At 42.1% G+C, this 21,090-nt stretch overlaps 1 protein-coding gene across 1 annotated transcript in view; it reads right to left on the minus strand.

Moving 5' to 3' along the window:
• PLCXD3 (phosphatidylinositol specific phospholipase C X domain containing 3) overlaps positions 1-20,816 on the minus strand; it is an 85,373-nt gene extending 64,557 nt beyond the window's left edge. The window contains exon 1 of the mRNA XM_015848691.2: positions 20,638-20,816. Coding sequence (XP_015704177.1) covers positions 20,638-20,740 — 103 coding nt within the window. The 5' untranslated portion in view covers positions 20,741-20,816. The remainder of the gene's footprint in view (positions 1-20,637) is intronic.
• Between the last annotated feature and the right edge of the window lie 274 nt (positions 20,817-21,090).

Raw genomic sequence — 21,090 nt, forward strand, 5'->3', positions numbered from 1 at the left:
GAATAAAGAGCTACTTCAACATTAGAAACTTTCTGAACAGATCTAGCTGGACCTTCTAAAATCTTGAAAAAATACACAATCTCCATCCAGTATCACCACGAGATTTCAAAGATGAACAATCAATTCAGTGAAATAAAGCAAAGCTTGGGCCATTTTCAGTAGCTGAAAGCTACATGTACAGGGGAAGTAGCAGATCCGCTTGCCTCCGTTTTTGTTCTTCCATAGTACTCTGCATATAGACACTGTTGAAAGGCAAGGTAACAGAAAGACGGAAATACATGTATCTACTATATTGTGCTTTTAACAGAGCCTTGGTTTGAAGCAAGTTCTTTATATTTGATATACATGGCTATTACTGAGTTCATACATTCAAGCTGGCTTAGGCCTGAGGAAGAACTTTTTATTTTAAATCAGAAAATGTGTATTTTTCCATTGCAAATAAAGTATTCTTTTCTCTCTGGTATTTTCTTCTGTTAATGGAAAAAAAAAAAAAAAAAAAAGAAGGCATCTGTTACTTCCAGAGCTGTCTTTACGACAATACAGAATTCACTGGGAAAAAAGATTACGATCTTAAGGGATTTCAGATTATTTCAGATTACGGTCTCTTTGCAGATCTCTAAAGCCACAGTAGATAGTGTGCATTACTTATACTGGACTACTGCAAAGAACAGAACAAAACAGTTCAGGCCACAGAATTATTCCATTTAATAGACTTTACAGCAGCTGTGAAACCTTGAGTGTTTTTTTCTGGAAAGAAGTCTAATCTTGCTTTAACAAGTTTTATTTCTCAATCCACTGGTTGTGATAGCAGCCTCATTGGTCAAAATGCACAATTTAACTCCAAGCTGAATATATGCGGAATACAAATAGAATTTATATTTCCCTTCTTGACTACCTTCAAGGCATGCTGTGATAGTTATGCTCCTATCAGACTGATGTTCTAAAAAACAAAACAAACATTTCTAATGTTCTTCAATCAGACTCAGAAACATTTTCATACTCTGTAGTTCCATCAAAAACATGAATCTCACAGGGTCTCTACCACCAATCTTCTTCATGGTCTTGATGCAGCGAACGTCCTCCTCCAGACTTCATCATTCCTAGTATCATAATAAAATGTATCATTAAGAGCAGTAAAAGGGCCGCTCATGTAATAATTTACAAAACATCCCCTTCATCTAAACACTCAGGGTACCAGAGTTGAAGTGCAAAGGAGCAGCAAGGTTTCCAACTTCTCATTACACCATAAGTCCCCCCTTCTCCCTGTGGCCAGGGTAAGCAATTCCTCAACACTTGCTCTTATGTAGGTTCCCTGCATATAACAAGCATTATAATGCACACATTTCAGGAATTGTAGAAATATATTTTATAGATATGTACATGCATACATGGATCATATATATCCATCGACATACTTAAAAATATATCATAGAATGATTTGAGTTAGAAGGGACTCCTAGAGGTCATCAACTCCCCTGCAATGAACAGGGACATCTACAGCTAGGTCTCATAGCCTTGTGGAGACTGACCTTCAATGTTTTTAAACATACAGACAAATTCAGAAAGGAAAACACTATTACTCTCCTAGTAACAGGCAACTTCTGGTTTGTCTTTGGCCCATGGAAGCAGTTCTGCAACATAGGACATAACTTGCACCCCTGAGCCATACATGGAAAGGCTGCTTTTTCTCCCTGACTGGACTACTCAGAAGCCAGAAATAATCATTCAGACTGCCTAGCTCAAGAATGACATAAATCTACATGCAGCATGGTACAGTGTTCATTCACACATTCCACAAAGCTTAGGGACTGCTACAAGCACTACCATAATACTTAGAAAGAAGCACAGCATTTAACTGTTACTGTATTTCCACACATTTGACCTGCTTTATATTCTGTAGAACAGAATGCACTTTGACTCAGTGGAACATGAAGCAACAGCTAGTTAGGCTCAGCAGTGGATGTTGCTCTCTGGTTTGTCAGGGTTGCTTCTTAAGAGTTTAAGTAGGCCTACCAGAGGGCCTGTTCAAAAAAACAAAATTCACTGGAATAAGAGTTCAAAATTCACTTATTGATGTGGAGTGATTTCTCTATAATTTTTAGGCTGTAATTCAATTGGCTAGGCTCTGCCACACGCAGAAACATCTAGAGAGAGGTTCCAAGGTCACACATCTTGGCTTTTTACCAGACAAAGCTACTCAGCATAAAACTTCCTCAAAAAGGAGCACACTTTTTGACAGTCTAAGATGCGCCCTGCAGAGAAAGGCTCATAGAGCAGGTCAAGCCATGTAAAAGAATTCAATCTTCCAGTACACAGCCAGGCTTTTTTACAGAATGGCAAAACAACCTCCCAGTGGTTCTAGAAGCATCAGTGTTTATACAGCATCAGTTAGAGTATTTACTACATAGTTTGCAATAGCAAACCTCTAAATGTAGTATAACGTCTCCAGAAGCTAGGAACAACCTTAACTGAAATTTTCTAAATTTATTCTCCAGAGGTTTTGTTTTTTGTTTGTTTTGTTTTTGCCAGAAAGTGATCTTAATTTGAAGGAAATCAATGAGGCTCAAGGAAAGCATTAAGACTTCTAATGTTTTTCTAAAAATATTCCATAAAAGGTGTCCTCAGAAGTAAACCATCTCTGTCATGCTGTAATCTGCAGAAGAAACCGCCTGAGCTCCTGATCCCAGCATTCAGTGGAATCCACCTGATTGTTACCACATGCAGAGCAGTTCTCTTAAGGAGTCTGAAAGCTGAAACTACAGGTAAAGAACTGAGGTTTGAAGACACCTGCAGGTGGTGGTGAAGTCATGGCAAGCTGCATCTTCAAGAGGACTGCATAAGCTTGATCCACCAGGAGCCCTCAGATTTTTTTAAATGGACTATCATGACTGATAGCTCATTTCTTCATCTGAAGTTGCTTGGAAAAAAAAAAAAAAAAAAAAAAAAAGACACATTTTAACCCATGTTTGCTGAAGATTAGTAAAGCATGGGAAAAAGTGTTCCTTAGGGAGGGCATATTCCTGGAAATGTGAAGCTTTCTTTACAGCAAGGCAGACAGTCCAATCCAAGCCTCGAGGAGTTCAGAGAAATCATATCTCTTTTTTTTTTTTCCGAGTCATATATTATGTTAATCCATCATCAATCTATTTATCTGCCGTTATCATCTCTTGCTGATTTCAACTCCATTTCCAGAGCTATATCTGGGTGCTACCCTAGCAATTTTGCCACTTCACACCCACTCCTCAAATCAACACATTGCTAATGGTTTTGTAACGTTACTTCCACCTTCCATTTCTGTCTTTTAGTAATGACAAATACAATACCACATTTGCAGTGACATAGTACTAGCATCTCCATCATAAACAATACTTGTGAGCACTCAGTTGAGATCTGCAATGGCAATTTCTTCCCAGCTGCTTGATGTGTTAAAATTGCAGCCATCATTCTCCTCCAGATCTCTTTCAGAATTACCACATTTTAAGTCACTTTCTGCCAAATAACTTTCAAATAAATCTGCAGTCCAACTACAGCTTATTTGTTTATTTATAACCCAGGTGCAGTTCATTTTACTGTGGTCCAGTATGGGCTAATTTTTTTTTTTTAATTTCAATTGTTTATTACATTATTATGTATTTCAGTAATGAGCTTGTTCTCATCAGCTTATCAGTGAAACTCATTAAATGGAAGAGCACCCAACCATGTTAGTAATGAAAAAACACTCCTTCCCAAAACTTCACATCACCCTGTTAGTGCTGTCTTCACTCAAAAGAATTTCAAATTGACTGGATGCAAGCATTGCTACCAAGTTTTTTTTGTTGGGTTTTTTAATAAAATTAATAATAACAATAAATAAGTTAATGATTTGTGGGGGGTTTTTTTTGGTTTTTTGTTGTTGTTGTTGTTTGTTTGTTTGTTTGTTTCTCCTGAAAGTCAGCTCACCTTTCAAAAATACTTCAAAGTTATTTCTTTAAAGCTAACAAAAATTCACTGGCAAGGGTAGCAAGTAAGGCACTCATGAGCAGACACAGTCCTAGTGAAAATGTCACTTCAGACAGTCACCTGTTCCATATCCCGATTAAACTTTGTCAGCTATAAAAACACGTTCTCACAATAGCTTTCAGTTTATATATCCTAGTTTGACACCCATGGAATATTTCAATACTGCAAAGTAGCTCTAAATGATAGAGCTCAAAAGACCTCTAAATGATAGAGATATCACAACAATATGTATTTTCAGAACACCCATAAGAAGGACAGAAATAAACCAGTCTTTTCAGAGCCCACATACGAACTCAGCAGCTGCTGAAGTGACTGGGTACAACTTCTTATTTAGCAGTAACACATTATTTTCGTTGTTATGAATTGTACCGAACTTCCTAATAGCAGTGTAATGCCTGTGTTTTCTCTTTCCAAGCTTAGGTTTTCCTTTGCATTTTCTTAAGTCTTATAAGTAGAATCAGTCAGCAAAACACTCCTGGGTTATGCTCTAGATGCTTTATGAAGCAGTGCTTTGAAAAGATGGAAATATATCTCGCAGAGTTCACTTTCTAATCTGCACAGAGGCCCTTGGGTTCAGGAGCAGACTGGGACTCTGCACTCTCAGAAATTCAGTTTCTTAATCATGCTTCAGTAAAAGTGCATGATGATACCCTAGGCTGTGACAACAAATTTAACAAGTGAGCACAGTGACAGTCTTCCTACTCTGTTTTTATAACCTCTTTCTCTTTACAAATCTGCAAGAAATGTTTCTAAGTATTTATAGTTGCTTAACATTACCCATGTACCATCAGTGCTACAGATAAGGAGATCAGAATATTAAATTTTTTTCTACCTTATGCAGTGCCAGAGAAGTTGCCCAGGTATATTTCTGCTGACTAAGGGGTAAGAAAAATACTATTTTGCAGTAACCTAAGTTGTTTTGTACTCATCCCTCCAGCTCACAGTACATTCATTCTCCATTTAATTTAATTTATTCTCTTCTCATGTATTGTTTTGAATGAACAACTGAAATGCCTTCAAACCTTCAGACCACACAAATAGGAGGCTTTTAAGCACTCACATCTTATCTTATTCCACAATGTATAATAAGCAGCATATATTCAAGACTGAAATGATGAATAACTTCTTCAAGTCTGTCTCCACAAAACCATGCTCAGAAACTCTGCATGAGGGATTGAAGGATATGGAGTGAGAGAAAGAAGCGCTACTGGATTGCCCCAGGAAACAACAAAACAGGCAGCATGTGTACATCACTCATATAGGATGAATGCAGAGCTGTTAATGAATTTCAGTACTTACTGCTGACTTGACAGCTACTTCCCTCCTTGCAAACTTGACCTGCTAAGAGAACTGAGGGTGAAGAAAGGGGCGTACAAGCTCTGGAAACAAGGCTGTGTCACCTGGGAAGAATACAGGGATGCCGTCCAGACTTGCAGACATGGGATCAGGAAAGCCAAGGCACAGGCAGAACTGATCTTGGCGAGGGACGTGAAAAACAATAAGAAAACCTTCTGCCGAGGTACATTGGCCAGAAGAGACAGGCCAAAGCGGGCGTACCTACTTTGGTAAATTTAAAAGGAGAAATGGCTTCAACAGATGAGAGAAAGCTGAGGTGGCTGAATGAGTTCTTTCACCTCGGTCTTCACTGGTGGCCAGGATTCTAGTCTTTTTCACGTCCCTAAGTCTTGCACCCCCATCCCTCTATGTGGGGACCAAGGAGGGGTAATCCCTTCCCACTGTAAGGTAGAGCAAGTCCGAGAGTGGCCTCCTTAGGATGAATGAGTATAAGTCTATGGGCCAGATGGCGTGCATCCCAGGGTCCTGAAGGAGCTGGCTTTGAGGTGGTTTGCTGAGCCGCTCTCCATCATATTTGAGAAGCGTGCGCTGTCAGGTGAGGGTCCAGATGATTGGAGGAAGGGTCACGTCACTCCCATTTACAAGAAGGGGAGCAGGAGGGGACCGGGTAACTACAGGCCGGTGAGTTCACCTTCCATGCGCTGGGAAGATTACGGAACAGATCCTCCTGGACAACATGCTCGATCACATAAAGAACGAGCACGTGGATCCTAGACAGCAGCATGGCTTTCACCAGGGGAAGGTCATGCTTAAATATCCTGTGCCTTCTATGATGGAGTGACGGCGTGGTGGACGAAGGGAAGGCGACCGATGTCATTTACCTGGACCTGAGCAAGGCCTTTGACATGGTCCCCCATCACTCCTCATCTCCAAATTGGAGGGAGTGGATTTGATGGGTGGACAACTATGATGGGTGCCCGGTGGCGCAGTGGTTAAAGAGCCGCCTTGCAACACTGGGGCCCGGAGTTTGAATCCCCCTGTGGCACAAGTGGTAGAAGTGCCGCTCTGCTACACAGAGGCTCGAATCCCAGGGGCTGGACTCGATTGATCTCTTAAGGTCCCTTCCAACCCGCACGAAACTATGAAACTATGAAGATGGATAAGCAATTGGTTGAAAGGCCGCAGACAGAGGATGGTGGTCAATGGCTCTATTGTCCAGGTGGAGGCCGTAATGAGCGGTTGTCCCTCAAGGGTCTGTCTTGGAACTGGTGCTCTTTAAACTCTTTATTAATGACATCGATGGGGAATGGAGTGCACCCTCAGCAAGTTTCCTGATGACACCAAGCTGAGTGCCATTTCAGAGGGACCTTGACAGGATGGAAAGCTGGGCTCAGGTGAACCTAATGAGGTCTTCAACAGGCAAAGTGCAAGGTTTTGCACTTGGGCCGGAAGAACCCCAGGCACCTGTACAGGCTGGGAGGCGTTGTCCTTGAGAGCAGCTCGGCAGAGAAAGACCTACGGGTCCTGATAGATGAGAAACTTAACATGAGCCAGCAGTGCGCTCTGGCAGCCGCGAAAGCAAATGGGTTCCTGGGCTCCATCAGGAGAGGGGTGGTCAGCCGCGATAGGGAGGTGATTGTCCCTCTCTACTCTGCTCTTGTGAGGCCCCATCTGGAGTACTGTGTCAGGTGTGGAGCCCTCAGTACAAAAAAGATATGGAGATTTTGAAAGGGTCCAGAGGAGGGCCACAAAGATGATCAGGGGGCTGGAGCACCTCCCTATGAGGACAGGCTGAGGGAGTTGGGTGTTGTTCAGCCTGGAGAAGAGAAGGTTTGGGGTGACCTCATTGCAGCCTTTCATACCTTAAAGGGAACTTACTCCCAGGAGGGGAGTAAACTCTTCGAAAAGGCTGATAATAGCAGGACTAGGGGAAATGGTTTTAAGTTAAAAGAAGGAAGATTTAGGTTGGATGTTAGGGGGAGTTTCGTTACTAGGAGAGATGGTTAGGCCCTGGAACAGGCTGCCCAGGAGGTTGTGGATGCCCGTCCTTGGAGGTGTTCTAAGACCAGGTTGACGGGGCGCCCGGGCCCTGGGCAACCTGATCTAGTAAAGGCGTATGTTTGGTGGCCCTGCTAGGCAGGGGGGTTTGAACTACATGATCCTTGAGGTCCCTTCCAACCCGGGTCATTCTGTGATTCTGTGAAACTTCCCATTTCGTTGAGGCTACTTTGCTTCGTTTGCTTTTCAAATAAGTCTGGAAACCTCAGCTACACAGCTCACACTCTAACCTGCTTCCAACTACTTGCCTGGGGCTGGTCTTCTCCTCCAGTGACCCTTAAGAGACAGGTGGTGCACCTACCACCACTCTTGGTCATCCAGCCCTCTGATGAACTGTTTGCTTCCTGCCAGAAATACTTCCTGTCCTCGCTCATGTGACAGAGCACAAACAAGTCTCACATACAAGGCACCAGCAGCATGTCAGATGTAATAAGAAGCTTCAGATACCTAATTTGCCCTCTAATACAGCTGTAGTTCAATATCAGAGCAGACCATAACTACTTTAGAATGTAACACTCCTCAAGAAAAAAAAGCATAGTTCAAAGACTAAGTAACTACATCATTATCTATGAGTGGGTTTATTTCCTGCTTCTGCTTCAGTTCTCCATTTCAAGCAACCCATTTAGTTTTCTGGCTCCAGGAAGTGTGGAAAAAACCCTGTCATAATAGAGGATATGAATTCCTTACAGTCTGCTTAGTACTGAAGCTATGGAGATGGACATACTGTCCAGGTTGCATTTCTTTCAGACTACATTTAAGTATGTCTTTGACTATAAGACCTCTTTAACAAACCTCATTTCACACCTCCCTCTGGAATCACAGAATAGCCAAGGTTGGAAAAGACCTCCAAGACCATCTATCCCAATCATCCCTAAACCATGCCCCTCAGTACAATATCCAAACCTTTCTTGAACACCTCCAGGGACAGCGATTCCTCCACCTGCCTGGGCAGCCCGTTCAAGCACCCAATGACTCTTTCAGAAAACAATTTTTCTGAATGTCCAACCTGTAAAACTGTATAATTTTTAAAGGAAAAGGCATTACTTCTCACTTAACTCAGAAGCTGTTTTCAATGCATTAAGTTTGCTGATCAGCACTTCTGTATACCTCTCAAAATATGAAAGCACTTATTATTAAACACTTAAAATGACAACAAAACATATCATGTCCTCTCTTTCTCTCTGATAAAATTCAAGATATTTCACAATGACAAAGATGGCTTGAAGACTAAGAAATTCTTTCTTGATACATATGGGGAAACAATTGGCAAAATAAGATAAAATCCTATTCTGAACATTACACCAGAGGCTTATTTTTGCCTGAAGACTTATTTGAGAATCAGACTGGACTGGAAAGAGGCCACCATACACATCAGTTCCTCAAGGGTAGTTGGCAAAATGCATGAGACTGAGAAAGATACATTCCTCCTCAAAAGCAAGGAAACACTTATTTATGTGAACTGCAGACAGCCAGAAGACACTGAGCACTGGAAAAACAAACATAACACCTTCTGTTGCTTTATACAGCACCTACTTGGTGTAAGAAACCTAGGCAGTTCCAGAAGCAAGGAAAAAAAAGCTGTCTTGTCTCAGATAATTCTCCTGTCTCTGCCTTCTACTCATGGCCCTGAAAACCCCGCATTCTCCAATGGCAAAGGGGAATAGGGAAAGAGTCAGATCCAGCTTTATTGACAGCCTAAAGGGACATTGAGAAGTCCATAAAGGGTTATACAACATAATAATGTGAATGCAGTCTTCTGGTTCATGAAATCCACAGGTTAGAAGAGTAATTAAGTACAGGTATGCATGGTGGGAATATCCCTTTATCCTCATCAGTTTCCTGAGCCCTTGTCCTGGCAAAGCACATGGAAGATGGCAAAATCAGTTCGCTAAGCTAACTGCATATTTGGTATCATTTGACAGAGCAGTTCTCATCCCAGTCTTAGATTTCCACCTCTGCATCCCACACCACATAACAGCAGTATCCTTGCTTTTTCTCCACATACCAGTAAGGCTCCCCTAATGCTGATGTCACTTTTCAGTAACAGGGACTGCTCCTGATTTTGTAAAGGATGGAGTCTGTAGGGAAACCATAATAATTTTGTGGTGTATACAATATACAACAAGAAAGCTAGGAATTTAAATTTTAAGATGGACCAGATTGAGCATCTTAGTTGTTCCAATCTCTGCAGACCAGAAAGATGTAACAAGATTAGCATGCATAACTGAATAAAAAAAAAAAAATCAGACCATTCCTCTTCAGTACCACCACCATATCATCCTAAGCTCTCTAACAATTCATTGTTCACACTCAGGTTGTTTCCAATCAGAAAATGGCTTTAGAAATACCTATTTTTCCCCCATATTCCACACTGCGGTTTTCAAAGGGATTCCTTCTTCTTACCAAGAAGAAACAGCACTATTCATTTATACGTGCGCTCTTCATGTCCTTCACAGTGTCCTTTGGCTTGTTTCCCCTTTAAGGCAGCTACATCCAAGAGCTACTGAGGTTGGCTTGGTTCCTCCTTATTTATTGTCAACTTATAAAATATGTTTCTCAAAACACTCACTAGGCAAATGTCCTAAATAACACTTAGCTAGAGGCACGAGTCCAACTCCCTCTTGCTATAAAAGCCTGCACTACTAGATAAGCCCTGAAGTATGACTGGAACGTTAAAATACATGCACTAACTGCTTCTAGCACAAACAAGATCCATTTGGGACAACCTGTCCTACTGGAAAGACTAAAGGTTATCAACTCTGCACCATAAGAGCATTAAGTCAAAACTCCAACCAAGCAATGTTTTACAGATCAAAGTGAGCAAAAGAGACCGTCTAGCAAAATCAATGCAAACAAATCCACGGGACCCGATCAGAAGCATCCATGTGTACTGAGGGAGATGGTAGAGGTGACTCTGGCTCACTCTCTATCATCAGTGAAAGGTCTTGCTGAATGGGAGAGGTGTCTGAAGACTGAAGGATAGTCAGTGTCACTTCAGTCTTCAAAAAGGACAACAAGGAGAATCCAGGAAACTACAGGCCAGCCAGCCTCACCTCTGTCCTTGGAAAGGTGATGGAACAACCTCTTCCAGATACTCTCTCCAAGCAATTGGAAGGTGGTTATCAGGAGCAGTCAAAGTGGATTCACCAAGAGTAAATCATGCTTGACCAACCTAGTAGCATTTAATGATGTCAGCACTGGCTGGGTAGATGGGAAGACAGCAGTGGATGTTGTCTACCTTGAATTCAGCAAGGTGTTTGACACCACTGCCCTCAACACCCTTGTTATGAAACTTACGAAATATGGGACAGGTGAGTAGACAGTGAGGTGGACTGAGAACTGGCTGACTGGCAGAGCACAGAGTTGTCATTAGTGGCACAGAGGCTGGTTAGAGGTCTGTAACTAGCAGTGTTTCTAGGGGCTGGTGCTGGGTCCAATCTTGTTCAACATCTTCATCAATGACCTGGATGATGAGACAGAATCTACCGTCAGCAAGTTTCTTCATGATACAAAGCTGGGGGGAGTGGCCAACACACCAGATGGCTGTGCTACCGTTCAACAACACCTGGACAGACCAGAGAGTTGGACAGGGAGGAACCTGATGAGGTTTAAATACCTGAGGATGAATAACTGCATGCATCAGTGCAGGTTAGGGGCTAAACTGCTGGAGAGGAAAACTGCAAAGAAGGACCTGGATGTCCTAGTGGACATCAGGTCAGCGATGAGCTAGCAGTATGTCCTTGTAGTCAAGACAACCAATGCTATAGTTGGGTGCATTATAAAAAGCATGATCAGCAGGTCAAGGGAAGCAATCCTTGCCCTTTATTCTGCTCCGGTGAGGCCACATTTACACTACTGTGTCCAGCTCTTGGCTCCCCAGCTCAGCAAAGTCAGGGATCTCCTAGAAGTCCAGAAGAGGGCCACAAAGATGATAAACCATCTGGAGCATGTCCTTTATGAGGAATGATTGACTGAGTAACCTGGCTCTTCTCAGCCTCAGAAAAAGACTGAGGTGGTATCTGATAAATGTTTATAAATAACTAAAGGGAGGTGGGATGCAAATGGATGAGACCAGGCTCTTCTCGGTGCTGCATAGCAAGAGGACAAGGAGTAATAGCCTAATACTTGAACATAGAAAGTTCCATAAAAACCATGTGGAAAAAGGTTCTTTACAGTAAGTGCAATGGGGCACTGGAAAAGTCTGTCCAGAGAGGTTGTGGAGTCTCTTTCTATGGAGATATTCAGGACCCATTTGGACACCTACCTGTGTGACCTGTATTTAGCAGAAGGGTTGGACTCAATGATGGTAAGATGACTTGGGGAAAATGTTGTAGTATTAATAAGAAAAAAAGAAACAAAACAAAACCATTTCCTGAAACAGAGAATTCCAGATTTAAATCCACATACTCAAATGAACTTGAATGTGTTGACCAAACAAATATATAGCTGACTCTGGCATTATGGGCAGATGCCCATTACATACAGGCAGCGAGCATGGCAACTTCTAGAACATATCAGCAGATCAGAGGTTCTGGGGATCCAACATTGGAAATCCCAAACAGCACTTAGTGCAAATGGAGACTAGGAAAATGAATGCCACCTAACCACAGCATTTGCTACTTAATGCCCAAGTCAGATCATAGCTTCTACGATGCTCTCTCCTCCCCCTTCTTGAGGAATTTCAAGAACAGCTTAGAACAGCCCCAGATTACTCCAGAGCACTGATTTGCAGTTTGCGAGTAAACAAATAAACAGCCTTTCTCCCACAGCATTGTCTAGGGGGTCAGTGAATTACTCCATATCACATGGAGGACAATTCATAATTAATCTCTTTCCCTAAAAACAAGGCCAACCTCAATACCATGTTTGTCTTGAGATCAGTAGCCATAGCTTATGCTAGAAAAAGAGCAGCTTTGGAGTGGCTTCAGAGCTAGTAAAAAAAAATGAACCTTTTTTCTGTATCATTTCTATCCTTTAACAGTAGACATATGAATGAAACCTCAGAAGACAGTTCCTGTTGTTCTCTGGTTGGTACATCTTCTGAACACATCATCCAGCTCTGGAAAGTCTGAAACTCACTAAAACATTTTTATTTAAGATGTTATTTAAGATGTAGACCAACAGACTGATCACACAGCGCTATACATAACTCACATATTAAATATTCTCACTTAAGTCCCAATTTAGTAACCTTCCATAGTTATAAACACAAGTTGCATGCCTGCCAAAATATAAGCGCTTGCCAAATGTTTAATAAGATTAAAAAAAAAAAAAAAATCCAACAACAAACATTAATACATTCTGGATGACAACACCACAACAAGGTAAAGCAGGATTTATACTACTTGTCTCAATATGTTTAGCTTTGATTTAAAAACTGGGAGGAAAAAAGCCTACAGAAGTTACTTAAAGGTCAGGTTAGCTCACTGCCCTTTATCCTGGGTTTTCAAATAAGTAGCAAAATTTATAATCCAATAAACTTCCTCGATAGGTTTTCACTTTTATACCTCATGTCATACACCTCCAATCAGCTGAGACATCTTAAGTGTCACAGACAGAGGGGAGCCAAAATTGGAACCACTGCTAAGGGTATCTGTTGTTCCCTTCCTTTCTCCTTTTCCAGATATTCTGAAATGCTTTATTTGACAGGTGATGCACTAAAATGACGCACTTAAGCATGAGGTATGCAAGCTAACAGATGAAAGATTAAGCATTATTTAATAGAAACAGAAGCATTTTAAAAGTTGGCAATGGATCAGAAAACTATTCTAGTGATTCTGCTAAATCAGATCATAGTGAAAACCATGACTGAGATTTGATCTAGTCAGAAAAAAATAAATAAATAAAAATGTTCTTTTTCTGCTTTTTAAGAGGAAAAAAACCCCAATGTATTACATTTCTTCCCAAGAGAAACAACTTTAACAGTTGATATGACATTTTGCTATATTAGAAACACCACAATCCCTTCAGAACAATTGGGCCTGAGCTGGTGGAAGACCCATTCCATCCTATGGGAGCTGAGGCACTCAGCACCTTCCAGCACTAAAGTCCTCCTGTTTGCCAGATGCTTATCTCCTAGGGAAAAAAATCCCCAGCCACACACATTTTGGACAAGTGACAACTCAGTGAGCAGTTACTATTATTGTTATTATCAATTGCAATTTTATATTTTTACTGAAAATAGTTTAAAAAATTATTTCAGAGCTCCACGTTATTCTACCAGTCCTCAGCAAAAACTATTACTTCTCAATAATGAAACCAAACCCTGCTACAAATATGTGAAATATGACCTCAGTTGGTCTTGCTGAGCAAACATAAACAATTTATATGCATGAAAATAAATGCAAATTATTTATCATTGAAATCCTCCTGAGGAAACCACTAGTAATTCCAATTTCTGATGGCTACTTGAGAAGGCAAAAAAAGTGTTTCAGTGCATCTGTTTATATTGATTTACTCCAACATTTCAGTACTTCCTTACAGTTATTACTTCTCACTCTACAGATGTTCAAAATAATACAAAAAGATGTAACCAACACATGCTACAGTAGGTAAATGAAAAAACATTCAACTTTGCAAAAGCTTAAATTGAAAGCCAAATTTTCAGATTTTGAATCAACCTTCTACCAAATTATATTATTTGCAGTGCCTCACAAACTGTACTGTAAGGACCATACAAGCTGTCACAAACATAGCACTTCAATTTGTTCCCACCTTGAAGGTAGGATGACCACAGAACCATAACCTGAGTTGGAAGGGATCCACAAGGATCAAGTCTAACCCTGGCTCAAACCAGGGTTGCCCAAACTGCATCTTAGAGCACTGCACAGACACTTCTTAAACTCTAGCAGCTGAAGGCTGTGCTCACAGCCCCGGGGCAGCCTGTTCCAAGTCTACCAGGAGGTCTCCCCTCAGCTTGCTCTGGGCCCAACAAATCAAGGAACCTCAGCAGTGCCTCACTCTCTTCACCCTCTAGGAACCTTCACCACCTTCATATATCTCATTTGAATCTTCTCAATTAGTTTTATGCCCTTCTAACATTGTGGTGCCCAATCTGCACCCAGTGCTGGAGGTAAGGCTGCACGGCGCAAAGCAGAGGGGACAAGGTCCCCCTTCACCCACTGGCAGTGCTGGGCATGGTGCACCCCAGGGTATGGTTGGCCTTCTAGGCTGCCAGGGCACACTGCTGACTCAGATTCAACATGCTGCCAACCAGAATGCCCAGATCCCTCCCCACGGGGCTGCACTCTAAGGTCTCAATCCTCAGTCTGTACATATATCCAGAACTGCCCTGACTCAGGCGCAGAATCCGGCACTTGCTCTCCTTGAACTTCCTGTGGTTGGTGGCTGCCCAGCCCTTCAGTCTCTGCAAGGCCTCTCTGCCCAAAAGGCTCCTCTCAACCTGGTGCCAAACCCAAACTTACTTAGTATACATCTGAGTTCTCCATCCAATCATTATGAAAACTTCAGAGAACTAAAATGTCCCTAAAATAGAGCTAGTCAAAACCCCACTAGTGACTAGCTGCCAGCCTGATGTAACCTCATTTATTCTAGCCATCTGAACCTGACCAATCAACCAGTTGTTCACCTAGTGCATTACATTTTCATTTATCTGTATGCTAGATATTTTGTCCAGAAGGATAGATTGAGAAAGCTCTTCTGAATGAGTACAGGTGGGAATAGATGTTACTGTCCCTGGAAACAGCAGCTGGAAATGGTTTGAAAAGCAGAACTGTTAAACCTAAGCCCATCTACTGAATTTCAAAAGTATTTAATAGACATAAAATAGTCAATGTCTAATTACATAGCTAAAATTTTAGTTAATCTCTATACACAGAGCAGTACAAGATACTGAAGTTTTAAGTACATTAAGAGTTGTAAGGGATAAACCCTCAACTCAAAGTTGTGTTTTCATAACATGGCCTGCTTTGAACTTGTATTTTTAATTACTTTCATGTTTGAGTGCATCTGAGCACCTGTAAAGTAAGTATCATTTCACCTGGAAGACTCAGTACAAGTTGCAACATATTAACTGCCAAAAGTTACCAAAAATAAAACATTTGCAGAGTTTAAAATTTGATACAGGGTAAGGGCTGTCCTGATGCAATTACAGAACAGTAAGTTTCCAGCCAAGAGATGAAATGAAACAAATGCAGCGAGGTGGAAAGAAGGGAATAATTCCAGATGGCAATGCAGCCATTTCCCCTGCCGCACCTGCCAGCATAGTGGGATACTAGGAAGGCAAGAGAAGAAGCCAGCTCTGTAGGTACTACACTGAAGAGACCAAGGGATGAAGAATGCTGTATTAAATAAGAAGCTCCTACTGGGAAAACCAAGAAAAAGTGATTTCAAGTCATTCCTCCAAATACACAGGCAAGCAGCTGAAGGACCTGAATTGCATGGGGGTAAGAGAAACCACAGTCTCAGTCTCTGCACACTAGAAACACATCCTGGCATGGAGAAGTAACGGTGAATGCTACAGAAATCATGTCAGAGAAGTGCTTCTGAAAGGGCTGGAAATAACGTTAGCATGTGCAAGGCTAGTGAGAGGTTATTTTATGGGTAGGGAAGATAAAAGAAGATCATCACTTAAGAAATCAGCTAACAAAGGAAAAGTCAGGAATATATGTAAAGATACTCATTTTCAGACCAGAAAATAAAGCGTAAAGCACTTATTTCAGGCAGAAGGGCAGTGACAGAATCCAGGACGTGCTGGAAAATGAAACAGTTCTTCCAGCTGTTTATATGTAGGCAAAAAGCTAGGTGGGCAACCTGCTTCATCAGCTTACTTGTAAGGCTACCTGCAATATCAGTTCACAGTACAAAGCAGAAACTATTTTGAACAAAGATCCAGGAAAGAAAAGCAAAGGTACTTGACCACTGGTGGACAAATAAGCATGTAGCAGCCTTCAATCACTTCCTAGATACATCCCTCTTCACACTAAGAACATGCAATTCATCAGCTTTTCAGACTCAAAATTAAAGAGCTCTCTAATCTCTAATAGCATTTAAAAATGAAAATGTTGCATATGCATGCAACTAACAGGAAGTATTTTTAGCCTATTTAAAGATGAAGAAGTTCTCTGTAGGGCTGAGAGTGAGAACTATCTGCCCAAGAAGTAATCACTCAAACATCTGCAAGGTATTACAATGGAAGAAATTTAAAGCATTACTAGAAAAAAGTCATTATGTTACTTCTTCAGTGCTGTCATTCAGAAAATGGCCAAAATACTGCAACTGCAACACTGAAAATGTTTTTACCCAAGTCTCTTGGTACCATTTGCTATACCTTATATACATTGTATATATATTTACTGAAAATCTTTGGCACCAACAGACACCATCTCTTTCTCTATGGTAATTTTCTGTGAGGTTCTGCTTTTTTTATTTTTTTTATTTTTTTAAAGTATGATGATGGTGGGAGATCTTTGAGCCTCTTTCCAAATATGGATAGCACAATAAAAAGTAAAGAATTCCACCTGCCAAAAGCTCCTTCTCATTTAAAATGAGCCAACATTAGCTCTGCTGTATCTAGTAATTGCTTTCTGGCCAATGTACAAAGAACTTTATAGGTCAAAAGAGAAAAAAAAAAAAATAAATCCTATCTGAGAAACAAAAGATGCTATTCAGATCTTGTGCATTCCTTCTAAGGAACTATATTAAGCAAACATAGCTGCCAAGCTGGTAATAAGTGAAAATAATTTTTACTGGAAATTGCATTTCTTATAGTGAATCTTCAGACAACAAGAGCACACACTGTGGCCAAAGGTTTCACCTACTCAAATAAAGCACAAAAACATGAAACAACAGAGTCTCAGCACTCAGAACGAAACACTCACAGGGTGCTTGGGGTGTCAGATTCATTCAGAGGATTTTATACATGTCCCTAGAACATCAGAATTACTGATATAACTGACTGCAGGCTAACCATAACTTTGGTAGAAAGATTTGTTACTTGGAGAGGAAAGCACTTTCTTCCATTTTAAATTATTTGTAAAGGCTTTCCCAGATGCTTGGAAAATCAGGACTAGGGGGAAAGGTAATATATACATAATTTATATAAAACGCAGACTCAAAACTAGATGCTTATGTACAGACTGCCAATATGAATAAGTTAATTGATCTAAGTGGGTCAGTTCATGAGGAAATGCTGCCTACTGATGCCTATTTTACTGCACTGCACACAGCTTACGTCGGGAATCCAGATTAAAAGGAGAGCACCAGTGCAATGGAATACACTCTACACTCATGTTCTATCCACAATTTGCAGGCTCAAAAACTTCAGTTCGGTAAGCCTAAATTATCTACATAAAACAGTTTCTTATTCTGGTCAAATAGGTGCATCCATTCAAAAAAACTACACCTTAATAAGTACCATGAGAGACTGTGTCAAACAGTCAACCAGCAACTCGCAGTCTCACATAAGGAGTTTAAAGCACTAGCAGACAAACCTTGGACTGAATATACTCCTTCATTTTTCTAACTGTGAGAGCAATAGAAGATTAAACATGAATGGTATTATTTTCTGGTTGAAAAAGATTTAATTGTTTCCACAGAGGGTATGCTATTAGTTATTACTGGTATTTTGCACTTGAGGAAAACCTGCCATTTGCAGTATGTAACAACACAGATAGAAGCTAGCATGGATGAAGAAGAAAACATCATGGTATAAGGAGCCATTCTCATACTTGGAAGAAATCCAAATGGAAAAGTTTGACTGACAAAGCTGGCACACATTGTACTAGAGAGCTGTGACTTCTCTACTGGATTCCCTCTCTTTAGAAAAACACTTGGCCTGAGCTGCAGAGAACTACACAGGTGGAATGAATATGCTAGGATACTGACAAAACCCAGCACATGGAAGCAAGAATTTAAGTTTAACAACTGACCAGTAAATAAAAACAGATCACATATGATCTATAATGTTTTTAAACATTATGTGAACACTTTAGTACTACTGCTTACATACCATCATGACACAATGCCATGTATTTTGTGTCTCTCTTCTGCAACAGGCACAGTGCATTGTCTCACTTCCAGGCACACCTTCTAAACAATGAGGAATGTACCAATGACTAGAACAAGTAGAACATTTAGGACAATGTAGAACAACATCATTTTCCATAATGTAATGGAATATCCTCTGTGTTGGATCAGTGGTGATACATCCACTTGGAAAATTCATTCCGATATTCTCAAGCTAACAGCTGGTTTCTTGCACATGTGCATTGGATTCTAAACTGAATTCCATACAACTGAGTTAAGTTCAAAGACAATATTACTATTACTGCAAGGAAAGTTTATATCCTGCTCAAAATAAAATAAAATCATTTACTGTTAATTTCCTTTGTTATAGGAAAAAAAAATAATAAAGAAAATTCTATTTACAAGATACAGAAATTGTTATATGACTGCATTACTACAATAATTGAAAATTTGGAAATATTAGTTTGCAAAACAGTTTAAAAGTCCTATGTTAAGACTAAGAGATTTGATTTAATAAATTTCTGATTCTACACATTTCTTACATCAGCAACTCGGGAAGCAGTGCTTATTACATGCACACAACACTAACGTTCAGCTTTGGTCATATGGAAAGAAACTTGCAAACAAACTTTAAATCATTATTTCATCTGGAAGGATTAAAAGAATCCCACCCCTTTTGCCCCAACACTGTACACTTTCATGCTGCATTTTAAACATATTAACAATCTACTACAAGAAGGCAGGTTTACTTTACCTACAACTATGCCCACAGAGCCTGTGTGCCTGTGCTCCATGACAGACCAATCTATTTCCCCTATCCCCATACAGCTCTACTTACCTAAACTGTCATTTTAAAAAGAAAACAGAAAAACAAATAGAGTTTACACCAGTTTATGTCATCAGAAAAGCATATTCCAGAGGTCTTCCCTGTATGTCACTGAAGTTAAAGAAGTTTTGAAGATAATTTCATGAAAAGCAAGACTGCGTACTTTACTATTATGTGAAAAAAAAGCCCTTCTGCCGATTTAAGGGGTCACTTTGCACTTCAGGGCTGCAGAACGTGCCCATTGCTTAACGCTGGCATTAAGTGGGTCTGTAGGGGATTATTTAGATAAACAAAAAATATTCAGACATGTCAGTAAAACGTCTGAAAGACTGTTATCACTGCCTAATCTGCACCAAAGCTCTGATAAAAGTGCTCTGTGGAAACCTGTCCTGTATTCTACTAAAGGGATGTGAGTGCACATTAAGAGATGCCCCCCAAAAGCCTCAGCCAAAGAAACCAGTGAGCACTGATCCACTTCACAAGCTATTTCACACAAGTTCAGTGAAAAACAAGAAAAAGACTCTAAAACAATACATTTAACTTGTAAAGACCCAGTGAATTGCAGACCAACTCATTTCTCCTCACAGACAGTATTCTATGGGAACATTCTGCATCTTGCAAGGAAGAGTTATTAACACCAAAAGCTTTTAATAACTCCAACAGGATTTGACATAATAATTACAGACACTGGGTTTCCTACAGTGATGAGGGAACGCAGTTTTACGTACAGTATATCCAACCAACAGCAAAAAACACAGTGTAGCACGTAAAAGATGAGCCACGGCTTGCATCAGCCGCAAGAGACTATGAAAGCAAAGCACTTTATTTTAAAAGAGCAGGCTTAAGTCTGAACAAAATAACTGCAGAAGACACGTTCTAGCAAACCGCCGCGATTGATTTAAACCGGTCTTTGACTGGTGTTACAAATCGCTGCAGCACAAGGAGCTGCTGGGCAAAACTTGCGAGAAGTGGACGTCTCCCCCGGCGGAGCTCGAGAGACACGAGCGCAACCTCAGCGCCTGCGGAGCCCGGTGGGCACCGGGGCCACCCAACCCACCCAACCGGGGCCACCCAGCGCCTCGCCTAGGTCAACTCGCAGCCTGCGCCTCGCTGGAAAATAATACTAATAATCAAATACACAAAGTCCGAGAGTGAGAAGGTCGTCGCCGGAGCGCTCGGGCCGCGTGCCGGTGGTACGGCCGGGACGGAGCGCTCGGGACACGGCCCCGCACCGCCCGCCGGGATGCCCGGCGCCGAGCACTGCCGAACCGCCCCGCACGGCGCCGCTCCCCGCGGCGGCGGTTCCCGCTCCGGCTCCAGCCCAGGGGGACGCGGACCGCCCGGGCCGCCCCCGAGGCAGCAGCAGCCCCCGAGCCCCGCCGCCATTTCCCCCCCGCGGCCGCGAGGGGCAGAGGGCGGGCGGCGGCCCACCTGTTCGCGGCGGAGCGGGGAGAAGGCAGGGGCGGCCCTACCTGGGATGGCCAGGTTGGTGAGCGGGGTGCTGCGGATGCTGTCGGGCAGAGCTGCCATCCAGTCGGCGAACCGCGGTTCGTTCTTGCCTTGCGACGAAGCCATGCCGCCGCCGTACCCCGACCGCTCTCCTACTGCCGCCGCAACAGCTCGTTCCAGCCCGCCTGGCCCCGGCCCGGCCCCGCCCGCCCGGCGCCGCCCCGTGCCGCCCCGTGCCGCCCCGTGCCTCGCCGCCTCGCCCCCGCCCGCTGCCCCTCCCCGGCCGGGCCCTGACCGCCGGCGGAGCGCCCAGCTGTTGCCGTGCTCTGCAGCCGCGGCTCCTTCTTTCCTGTCCCAGAATTCGCCTTTGTCGCCGGCTGGGCCGTGTCACCATCTCCCCTCAGTGCCAACGCGAGGTCTTGGCCCAAAAGTCCCACATTGCTGCTGGGATGGCAGTGGGGACATCGGCTGACTCG

The sequence above is a fragment of the Coturnix japonica genome, chromosome Z (genome assembly GCF_001577835.2).
Source record: "Coturnix japonica isolate 7356 chromosome Z, Coturnix japonica 2.1, whole genome shotgun sequence".
NCBI lineage: Eukaryota > Metazoa > Chordata > Aves > Galliformes > Phasianidae > Coturnix > Coturnix japonica.